The 11,881-nt window shown below is 39.8% G+C and overlaps 1 protein-coding gene across 3 annotated transcripts in view; it reads right to left on the bottom strand.

Moving 5' to 3' along the window:
* Positions 1-2,185: 2,185 nt before the first annotated feature.
* Positions 2,186-11,881, bottom strand: part of cpt1ab (carnitine palmitoyltransferase 1Ab (liver)) — a 19,909-nt gene continuing 10,213 nt past the window's right edge. For 2 of the 3 annotated variants that reach the window (XM_018664094.2, XM_018664095.2), the window contains exons 9-20: positions 11,747-11,854; positions 10,965-11,052; positions 8,700-8,895; positions 7,384-7,572; positions 7,173-7,278; positions 6,754-6,870; positions 6,253-6,417; positions 5,463-5,594; positions 5,198-5,350; positions 4,395-4,508; positions 4,218-4,310; positions 2,186-4,116 (exon numbers count right to left, since the gene is read on the bottom strand). In XM_018664094.2, coding sequence (XP_018519610.1) covers positions 4,033-4,116; positions 4,218-4,310; positions 4,395-4,508; positions 5,198-5,350; positions 5,463-5,594; positions 6,253-6,417; positions 6,754-6,870; positions 7,173-7,278; positions 7,384-7,572; positions 8,700-8,895; positions 10,965-11,052; positions 11,747-11,854 — 1,545 coding nt within the window. In that variant the 3' untranslated portion in view covers positions 2,186-4,032. Of the gene's footprint in view, positions 4,117-4,217; positions 4,311-4,394; positions 4,509-5,197; positions 5,351-5,462; positions 5,595-6,252; positions 6,418-6,753; positions 6,871-7,172; positions 7,279-7,383; positions 7,573-8,699; positions 8,896-10,382; positions 10,468-10,964; positions 11,053-11,746; positions 11,855-11,881 lie in introns of all 3 variants that reach the window. The other variant, XM_018664097.2, reaches the window with a different exon arrangement.

Genomic DNA, 11,881 nt, shown 5'->3' with positions numbered 1-11,881 from the left:
AACACAGTTCTTTCCAGGAATGTTGCGGTCAAAAACTTCGACCCTTAAACCAACGTTTAGCAGCAGGACACAGCGTTCCAATTATTTTTTCCTCATTCACTGAATCAACATATATCATTCAACCCAATTAGTTTGGGGCATAACAGAGCCTTACGTAAGTTGTCCAGCAGTGCAGGAAAAACAAACTGTCCTGCCAAAACCAAAATCAAGAATGACGCGAATGATCTACATACAGTAGCAGAAATGAGAACAATGTTATTCTCCACTGTTAATAGCTACCAGTGATGACCACCGGACAAAATGGGAACATCCCCGCTCCTGTGTGAATGAATAGCTTATAAAACAAGATAGGCAACATTGGCTCCCCTTCTTTTCTTTGAGGGTGTTGTGGAGCAAGTGGGGCATGAATTAAACTGGTGACAGGCAGTGGCCACAGATCTCTCCCAAAGTCTACTTTTAGAAAGTGCAAGTCAAGGTTTTAGGTTTCAGTGTGTGCTCTTGAGTGAATGGGTTTTCCAGCTTGCCAATTAGGTGTACAATTTAAAGGCTTGTTGTCCAGAAGCCAGCCAGTTGAAGACTGTTGATTACGCTGTATGGATTTGTCAAAGTATGCCTGTCTTGTCTTTTGAATAGAGAAGATAGTTACTTTTCCTCTTTGTGTGAATGCTAATCAAAAACTTAATGCGCAGAAAGACAGGACACACTTTGTGCTCTTGATAAAAAACAAAAAAAAGCAAACGTATACAAAGAGCTGGCGCTGAAAGCAATCCTTTTTCTGAAGCAGCCAAACTGCAGGTTCCCAGAGTAGAAGAGGAGTAAGCAGACCTCAGGAATGCAGTCTGGAAATGTTAGCCTGCTATCGGAAGCCCAAGGCAGGGTGACATCAGGCCGGGTGTACCACTATAGAGGTGTGTGTGTGTGTGTGTGTGTGTGTGAGAGAGAGAGAGGGGTGGGGGTGGGGGGTAGACAGGAGCAAGAGGGAAACTGTCACATGCAATCACTTCCTGCCTCTGCCTTCCTTGGAAATTTGTCACCTCACAATCAGTTTCCAAGTCTCCCGTTTAAGTTAATAGCTGAATATGCCCCAGTGGAGGAACTTATTAATACGCTCAGGAACGGAACTAGCTCCTTGGTGACATCCACTTGAGCCCAACCACCTGGCGAGGTGGCAGGCTACAGCTTCCCTTTGATAAAGTAAACACTGAGCTAAGTCAGGAAAGATCGAGTTTTCATATCAGACCAATTTCAGAAGGTTTACAAATTGTCAGTACAAAAAGCTGAAAAACATAACCATGGCAGTGAGTAAGCCTTCTGATATAAGTGAAGATTGAATACCCAAATTAAATGCAGACAAGGTGCAAAGTACATGATTTTTGTGCTTCACAGATATCAAATTTATTACTTAATGCGTCATTAGTTCTTAGGGAAGGAGATGGCTAGATGGACTAACAGTTAAACAACATGGGTCATACCACCGAGCTAAACACCTGCTAAATGTGCGAGAATATGGGCGACAAATAACAATTGTTTTTATCATGCTACTGGCATGGGTCTTGGGGATGGTAATGTTGTTGTTTAGTCCACAACTTTCATCTAGACTGAAATAATACTGGATGGATTGCCATGGTACAGACATTCTTGGTGCCCAGAGTTCCATTCTTAATGATTTTGGTGATCCCCTAACTTTTTCTCTAGCTCCACCACGAGGTTGACATTTTTTGTATTTCAACTATGAGATGGATCATAAAGAAATGTGGTACACAATCTTTATGCCCCTCTCAGGATGAATTGTAATAACCTTGACAATAACTGACATTGGCATTTGTAACACTGCCATGACAAGTACAGCTGTTGCTAGCATGGCTGGACTATATCATGTTTTGATTGATTGATTGATTAATTGAACAATTATTTTCAATTATTAATCAATTTCCAGATTGCTTATTTTGTCCAACCCACAAACTAAAACCCAAAACTATCCAGAAAAAAAATAATTAATCTTCACATTGAAAAGCTGAAACCAAAAGACATGAGACATTTTTGCTTGAAAAACAATTAAAGATATTTTTGTCAATCAACTAATCTATTAAGTGACTTATCATTTTCCCCAAATTAAGAAGTTATTGAAACAGATAGGGAAAAAATAAATAACGGATTGTAAGAAAGAGATGACATGCTCAGATGATACAGCTGTCAGACATTCACTTTATTGTTAAAACTTGTTTTGGTATATCAGCTGCTTTTCTTTTTACACATCTTTAAATTAAAGGCAAACATATACAGCTTCATCTTCAAAAACCATGCAGCAGTGTAAACATGAGGTCTACTGGGATAAAAAGTCATACAACTACAACATACTGGCAAAGTCTGTGATAATAAAACTGTCAAAAAAAGGAAGCATTTTGTCTGTTTCAATTCATAAATCAGCAAAGCTTTAACTTAGTGCTTGTCATTCGCCGCATTCAGCTAGTAAATACATGTTTCAAACTGTTTGCTGTGTGAATAAAGAGGTTAAAACATGGAAAAAAAATAAATAATATGATGAACTGACAACATATACATAATAATAAAGATGCATTCCTACATGTGATAGCCCCTCTGCCCTTCTTACATAAGCATTACTCCAAGAGAAACAATGATTTCCTACTGTATTGGAGAGACACAACAACCCACTAAGCAATTCTGCACCTCAACGTGACTAGGCAGCAACAGCTGAAACACCACTATAATGCAACTGACAACTTGACAGTTTGCTGATAAAAGTTTAGAACTCATCTTGATCTCAGAAAAAGCTACCATGGTAGTTAGGAATTGGATTGGTTATTTTGAACTAAAAGACCAGTCATGGAGTGAACAACAGAGTTTAAAGTACAGTTATCCCCACTCTTTTAAACACAAGAAATTGGAAAAATGTCACACTTTGTCACATTCACCCCAGACACACCCTGTCCTGGCAAACCCTCACTTCAACAGCAACCTGTTACACTACCCACCAACTCGTCGGGGTCACATGGCATTGTACTGCATCTCGGCTTCTTCTACTGTTGCACATATACACGCCAACATAAGCGCTAATCTTCAAATGCTGCAGCCAGCACCACAGCATGCTAGGCCAAGTTAGTAAAACCTGAGTGTGAAAACAACAAACACGCACATATAAACATGATCTGCCTTCGTCGCTACATTATAAAATCATAGCAGCTAAAAAGAACAAACACACTGACTGCACACTTGAGTCAGAAAGGCAATGTAGATCCATTTGTTGGTACAGGGTCACTTTGCAGATCAAAGCTGAATATTTCTAATCGTAATTACAGATCAACAGTTTCACTCCTAAAAGCTTCAGCAGGTATAAGATTACTGGATACAACTCTTCAGCCTGTAGAATCAGACTCAGTATTTAAACTAAGCAATATGAAATTAATGGACACCAAACAACAGGCTATTTGTTAGGATATTGTACATCAGGTTTGTTGCTTTGGCCAGTGACATGTGACTCAGGTGCTGCAACTGAGGAGACTACAGGAAATCTAAAAACAAAGCTAAAGTATTCATGGAATTTGCAAAACAGGGACAAAAACTAGCAAAAATATTGCACCATCTCTCAATTTAAAAACGTGATTTAAATATCAGGTGATGCTACTGAACAATCCTTTAGCTGAAATGTTTCTTATTGTGGTAATACAGACTTGATATTAGACTGGTGCAGCTCTTATTTTCTTATCTCCTCCCTTTCTGCCCTTTTTACATTAGTGAGTCACTAAGGCACCGGTGTGTACAGTTCCATAAATAAAAACTTTGATCTGTGCACTACCTGTACCCAATACCACCAGAATCTCACCCTGCCTATACATACAGTACACATAAATGCCTCACAAACATTAACGGTAATGTTTCTAAATACCTCTCAATCATCCTTACTCCTGTAACATCAATTAACTTAAAATAACCCAAAATCCAACATTTGATTCTGTACAAGCTTCAGGAGGAATATATGTCTTGCTTATGTTTTTCCACTCATGTAGAGGGCAATCACATAGCTTTCTTTTCAAGCTGGAATAGATCCAGAATGTCCAGCATGGCCTGTTTGATGTTGGCGCCGAAGCGGTGCGAGTCCTGGAACAAAGCAAAAAAAAGGATAGGGGATTTCAGAAAGTTTCTTCGTAAAATAACGGGCATATGCTAATCTAAGTCTGGTGGAAAACGGGAGAACTTACAGTTTCTGGGCTTGAGTGTTTGCTGGAGATGTGGAAGTTGATGAGGTTCTCACCAACAATGATGTAGGAGACACCATAGCCATCATCAGCCACCTTACAGACGCAAGAGAAAAGAAACAGAACTGTGAGTTGTTTTCAAGAACAATCTCAATGTTTCCAAAACCTATGTTAACTCACCGGACCAAATCCACCTCCAGAGGACACATATTCTGGGTGTCTGACCAGGTCAAACAGCTCAACCTGCTGCAGAGGAGTCTGACTGGTAGACAGCCTCCATGGCTCAGACAGGACCTAAACATAAAAGTAACAGATATTTAATTCACTAGTCCAAGAAAGCATATGCTGTGTTCTCAGCCCACGTAACTTTTTTTCTTTATCAGATACTCAGTGGGACGTTATTGAGTATTGACAGTGATGAGCTGTGAAAGGTGGACAAATATGGCTGTACTTATACACTCTATGGGCCAGCTTCACATTACACCAGAAATAAAGCTTAACCTAGAATAATCTATCTTGGCTTCAAAAGGCGACGTCCAGAAAATCATCTTTAAAATTTGCAGTAGTTATTTCTTCTTCACTTGTTCACACTGGAGTCCTGCACAAGATTTATTTTGACCACCTACAACACCTTCGGGAGTTACTCCAAAATCTTCCTTGAGAAAATTAAAGACCAGTTTTAAGTTACAACTTGTTCAAACAAATTCTGAGAAGCTTGATTTGTTTTTAAAAAGACATGGGTTTAGACCCAGACCTTGAAAACGTCCTTTATAATGCAAATCTTTCAGCATTTCCATCACTGTATAAAGTAATGATCTGATGCACTCGGGAGCATAGGCACTTATTGTAAATACATAAGAAGACAGATCCAGGTATGTGCTGACGCACATGGACAATATGATATTGTTGGGAGCAATGTACAAAGGTAACTGTGACAGTTTTAGAGCAGAAATCTCACAGCAACCTACAACAACAGTTTATACCTCTTTGAGGAAAGGTGAATCTTCTCCCAAGTATTTGGAAACCACATAGAGGCAGAAAAGGTGGCGATCGATGCCCTGTCCTGTCATAGCCAGGCGGTACATGTTTTGGTGCTTCTCTGCTGCCATTTTGAGCAACTTGAGGCGCTCCTCTCTCTAAACAACAAAACAACAAGCCAAACAATTGAAGAGCAATAACAATTAATCAGTGACTAAAAGTAGCACAGTAACTGGAGGTGTGAGGTGTGTTGCTGCTGTTTAGCCTTACCGTCTCATCTCTGATCATGGAACGAACGAAGGCACAGGTTTCCATCGTGCAGGAGCGCACGGTTTCTGTTCGGCCCTCACGGAACAGACGCGTCATGGAGGCTTCGTATGTCAGGCAGAACTTCCCTTTGTCCTGTTGAGAGAGAGCATGGGTCAGCAATAAAAAGAGACACCACGGGGAGTTGTTTTACAAAGTCTAAGTAAGCTAACAAAAGTTTTTGTCTACATGAATGAATTCTCTGAAGATAAGTGCCAGTTAGTAGAGAGATGTTTGATTATCCCCCTTTTATATGAGCTTGTGTTGTGTTTTGTTTTATGAGCTATACTGCAAACCATGAAAAGAAAGTATAAAACTACAGCTGAACAATGTTCTGATTAAATCATTCATTGGCAATGTTCAACAGCCTTCAGTGGTTCAGTCAAGTTGTGACTGCCCTCTGCTGGGGTTTAAGAGCAGTGTGCCTGGACTGAATCAGCCTCTGCTCTGCATAAAGCTTTGGCACATATCCTGAGAATGTTTTATGATACATGATGAAAACAGTATTCTTATGCATCATAATATGCTTACATTTCTGAATCACAAGCAAACCGATAGGTTTAATAAACCATTTTCTTGTAGCCCTCGCTAAAGTACAGAGTGCAAAAGGTAAAGTATTTAATTAGTTGGATTATTTAATACTAAAATACCTAAAATTATAAGCAAAGCATGTAAAGGTCACTAAACATCTAATAAATAAATGTGGACAAGAGTTACACATTTTTTGAGAAACCAGTGAGGTGAATGTACTAACCCTGTAATGGGCCAGCTGCAGGGCGATCTGGATGAAGGCATCAGGACTGGTGCGGCACTTCTTAATCAGACCCTTTCCAAAGTCATCAAAGGGGAAAATGTGACAGTCCACATCATCCGCCAAAGTCCTGGCTAATGTCAGAGAGCTTTGGATGGTGTCCTGGCACTAGAGGAAGTGATAGAGGGATATGGTAGAGTAAATGGATGTAACATCACTGACAGTATTTTCATAACACAGTACTGTAATTAACAACGCTATTAACTTGCAGCTATTAAGCTATAACTACTTAAATTGACATAACTCATTTTAATGCTACTTTTTGCATTTCAAATATACACTACCAAGCAGACTTATGCATCTATACAGTACATGTTGAAATTTCAGTAATAAAATTCTAACACTGGTGCACATAACTCAAGCTACCAGCAGAGGGAAGCATAGGCCTGTGAATATCAAAATCTCAGTTACAATCCTGGTGTATTAAAGTTGTTTTAGTCTTACCTCAGCAGGGATGTCCCACTGCAGCCTCTGAGGACCTGGCAGGTTGGGATGGGGCTCCCCACAGCAGTGACCATCCTCAGTGTATCCCAGCTTAACAGGGTCCATGGAGAGTACATGCTGAAAGAAGGGTCAAGTTTAAACATGACTGACTCAATTAAATGGTAGACAAGAAATTGATTGATTGCTCTTTTAACTTTTCCATCATTGTGTCAACTTTGTGCTAATCAGGAAAAAAGTAGTTTTTTTCCCCCATTCTTGCTAGAATATATCAATTCAGCTTCATCTTTTCTTAAGGAAGCCATAAAAGGAAAGCTGATTTTATGATAATGCCAGAAAATAATTTATTTCTTCTCAAATGTTTACTCACAATTATGTGACAATGTGGTCATTAAAGGCTGGTTTAAGCTAAACAGATGTACCTCCCACAAATGACCAATGATTGGAGCATCTGCCCAGGAATGCTCTGCATTCAGCCCCATGGTGCCATTCTTAAACACGATCAGGTTGAAGGATTTGTCAAACCACCTGAATGAAAACATATATATATATATATAGTTTATTGATAAATGAACCTGTGCCTCACACTCTTTGATAACCATCAACAAAATACATCAAGTGTATCTGTCCCACCTGTCATAGCACTTTCCATGGAGCAGGGACTTGGCGTAACTGTCCAGAGACTTCACTGGATTGTCTGGCTCGAAGCGCTGCTCTGTGTCATCAAGGGTTACAAAGAAGGCTGCCTTCTCAATGGCGTCCAGAGATTGCTTGTTCTTACCACGGCTGAAGTAGGTTTCACGGGCTCTTGCCCATGGGGTCCTGCATAATGTTAAAGAACAGAAAATCTGGTATTGACATTGTATTGCAAAAAGTATAGACACAACTACATAATCATAAAATATATTGAAATATACATGTTTCCAAAGTGAACCCTATATAAGCATCTTATTACTTATTTGGGAAAAGTGTGTTGTGTGAGAGGGAGGTACCGTGCTTCCACTACATTTCTTTGGTCACTGCCACACCTTCGCTTCAACTAGAATTACTGCCTTGCAGTTGTATGCTGCCACCAAGTGGGTCAAGTTGCAGGAAATATCATCACACTCTCCCCTTCACACTCAGGGACAGAGTTATGGCGTTAAATAATGGCCAGAAAAGTGTTTTTGCAGAACATCATGACGTCAAATTGAAGCAGACCTTTGACTGTTTGCGTTATATTTTGTCATAATTACCGAAATGAATTTTATGGTTATGGCCAAAGCCGTGTTTTCTGAGGTCACAGTGACCTTAACCCTTGACCACCAAATTCTAATCAGTTCATCATTGAGTCCAAGTGGATGTTTGTGCCAAATTTGAGGAAATTCCCTCAATGTATTACTAAAATATTGGATTCCTAAAAATGAGACGGACAGTTGGACGGACAACCCAAAAACGAAATGTATCTGGCCACAGGTGTGCGTCTGGGCTGATATTATTGGCCAATTTTTGGTTTTCACAGATGTCAGAGTATTCATCTATAAGTAACTATAATTAACAGAAATTAGAGAAAAGCCAAAGATATACAGCATATGCAGTGCAGACATCACAATACTGTTTATTTTTCAACTGTACTAGGCTCTGCTCAGAACACATCCTGCTTACAGTTCTTTATTGTCAAATTTAAGTGATGTTAAAAAACTGTTTGTTTATATTGTATGCTCAAAATGGCTATTTCACTTGGGTTTCACTCAATTGTATCCTTCCCATATTAATAAATTACTGTATACATTCAGTTTACTAACACTGTATTACTGTTTTGCAGAATGCAAATTATTACCTCACTGAATTAGCTTTAAAATATCATTACAATAAATGCCCATCTATGTATAATATTTATTTACTTCCTGTTGTGTGAGAATACATGATGTAAATTGTGTGGTTGCAGCTGGCTTTGTAACACCACCCACCTGTCCCCTGCAGTAAGTGCGGCTAGGTTCTCTTCTCCTGGCAAGGGCTCCGATTTGTCCGCCAAGATCCTCTCCATCTGCTGCTCTATCTCCCGTGGCAACAGCAGCCGCCCGTCATAAAACATCCACACCTTGAAGAAACGGCCCTTGTGGAACACAGCTATGTGTTTGCTCTCATTCATGTGCTGAAGGATGTCTGGGAGAGAGGGACCCATGGTAAGGAGGGAGTAAAAGAGGACAGCTGGAGAAGTGTTGGGGGTGGTGTCAGGGAGAGTAGATTTATGTGTCTGCCCATGTTTCTTGGTGCAGCTTATAATTTAAGATTGTCTCTAATGACTGTCACAGCATTTCATTACTGGGACTAATAGAAGTGTTGGTGACCAGTTTTTAGTCTCAGGGGTAAATGATGTGATATCCAAAATACCAGATTAGTGATCAAAATTCTTACTTTATGACTGGTTCTTTTATTTAAGTTATATTCATTTGAAAAGACAACTCAATTCAAAGCAATACTATATGATGCGGGAGGGGGAGGGGGCACTATCCAGTTCAAAAACTAAAGCAGCTTGAAATGGGAAGTGCAGGAAGTGAGATGAAAAGGAAAAGTAATTTGGGAACAGGACAGTGGTTTGGAATACAATGAATAGAGGCAGTGTTTGTTTGAACAGCACTGTGCACACCCAAGAGAAACCAAACAAAAACATTGTTTACATCTTGGATACAAGTGTATGATATTGTTTTGTTGATGCTCATGATGTTCAAACAAGCTTTGCCCTTGTTATAGGCAAGACAAAGGTGAGGATACTTACGTTAGGAACAACCCCAAGAACAATAACAACTTCACGTCCAGGTAACACTTAGCCTACTCTGCTTCCTCTTAAAGTAATAACACCTCCAGCAATGTCAGTATGAAAAGTCAGTAATCATAAATCAGTAATTCCCATCTTTCTGTCTAACAAAACCTACAAATACAAACTAGTACAATCTGATGGATAATATGAAACACATATTACACATTCTGTGTCACAATAACAATATAATTATTATTAATATGAGTCACAAGTAATAATTTCCCAAAAACAATGAATCTCACTACTTTTCTCATTCAATTCAATTAATTTAATATTAGCTATAATTCACTTCTGTCCTCTACTGCCAGAGAGTTAAAAGCAGAAGTTTATGTTTAATATCAAAAATTAGAAATCCTTTCCACACTGAGCATGCATGTTACATATCATGTTACTTCTTCATCGACTGAACAACAGCTCTTAATCCTGATTTTCGACAAGGTTCTTTATATCATGAAATTTCTGCAGCCAAATAGCTTCCTGTCCTCTCCGAGGTCATTCATTATTTCTAGATAACACCTTCCTATGAGCATCACCCAGGAGTAAAGGTGATTATTGTATTTCAAAATCCATAAATATATTCGCAGGAAATCCCAGCATTGTTTCACATTTTCAGGTCTTACCTTTACACTATCACTGCATCACGTTCTCAAACTCAAACACTAGATTTCAGTCACATGCAAATTAGTCCTTGACATGTGCATAAACCAGCACACATGCATTATTCATTCACTAAGGTTACATTATTTCCAATTACAAAACAGATGGACAAAATGTCCCAAGGAGAAATACAGTAGGAGTAGTGTGGAGGAGATGGCACTGCTAAAGACTCTACCTGTGTCTACACCTGGGACACGACTGGTGTTGAACATACGCTCGTATTGGGCTGAGCACATGGGAATAGTGTGTAGGAGCATGAGCTGAAAAGCAAAAGGGGAGAGTCAAACACACAGAGATGACAAACTAATTCGCTAAAATCCCAAGAAGGCAGCAGCTGACACACACACCTACAGGGACAGGAGCATGGATGAAGTGGAGAGGGAGCAATGAAGATTGGTTTGACAAGCAGTCTTAAGGAGCAGGAGAGACCTCGGACGGCTGCCAGGGTAGGAGACATGAGCAGGGTCCAGAAACCAGTGGCCTGCCAACTCAATGCCATCAGCAAAGCCCTGAGGTAGCATCCAGATTTGAACTAAAATGTAGCTACTTTCAGGATATATTAGACTTGACAAATCACTTAAACTAATATCAATATTTCTATTTATAAAAGCCAGTGAGCAGTAGAATTTTTCAGGGCTGTGCTGTTGAGATTGAGTCAAGGAGTCAGGGTTTCCAATGGCTGTTGCCATGGCAGTAGTAGGGTCACAAATAGGGGGGAGGGGTCAGAGGGCACGGCAGAGATGTGCCCTCCTCTTACCTGTCTCCAAACCAGGGATGCGGGTGGTGTTAAACATCCGCTCCCACTGAGCCGAACACAGAGGAACCTTGTTCGCCAGCAAGTATATCTAACGCAGCATCCAACACAGCGAAGGGACAAAACAGTAACAGAGACAACTGCATGTGAGTGTGTAACAGAGCGAGCTCATGCATTGGTGTTTGTACATATGTATACAATTAGAGATCAGCGCATGTTTATGCAACATGTTGTAGAGTGTGTGGCAGTATTGTGCAAATGTAAAAAGGATTTGCACTTAAGCATCATGCAGACTGGTAAAGAAAAGGACTGACAGAAGTGCGGGAAAAGACGCCTCTGCTGGGTGCCAGGAAAATCACCAGTGATCATTAAGCCTTATTCACTAAGCTTCACTCAGAAAATGCTTGTGAGCTCATGATCACAACTATTGTTTCATCAAAACAAGCAAAAAGCACAGTGCATGGCTCATTCCAAAGTCAGAGTTAGACACAGTGAGCTGTAGACAATATAAATATTCTACATCATCACAGGTGAGATTGTGGACAACAAGAACAGGTTGTGAAAGATAAGCAGTTGTCTTTGTAAACTTGAAAGACAAACACACTATGATATCAGCTATTAATCAATACATTATAAATGAGTTAAACATTTACTAAGGATTGATACGGTCAAATGTGCACTAATATATTTTTGTATCACAGCTTGAACAATGTTTATAGATTAACCAGGGTTCAACAAAATCATTTAAGAAGTGAAATAGGGAGACAAAGGAGATCTATACTCACTGGTTTGATCTGGGCTCTGTCCAGTTTTCTCCTATAGAGCATGATGGCATGGATGGCATTACCTGCCCTGGCAGCCTGGATGGAGGTAGGGAACACATACAGGAAGTCCTGGAGAAAAGGAGATCAATAGTAATA

This window comes from Lates calcarifer, linkage group LG10 (genome assembly GCF_001640805.2).
Source record: "Lates calcarifer isolate ASB-BC8 linkage group LG10, TLL_Latcal_v3, whole genome shotgun sequence".
In the NCBI taxonomy this organism is placed as follows: domain Eukaryota; kingdom Metazoa; phylum Chordata; class Actinopteri; family Centropomidae; genus Lates; species Lates calcarifer.
The sequence above is the reverse complement of the archived record's forward strand: the minus strand, read 5'-3'. Positions and strand labels throughout refer to the sequence as shown.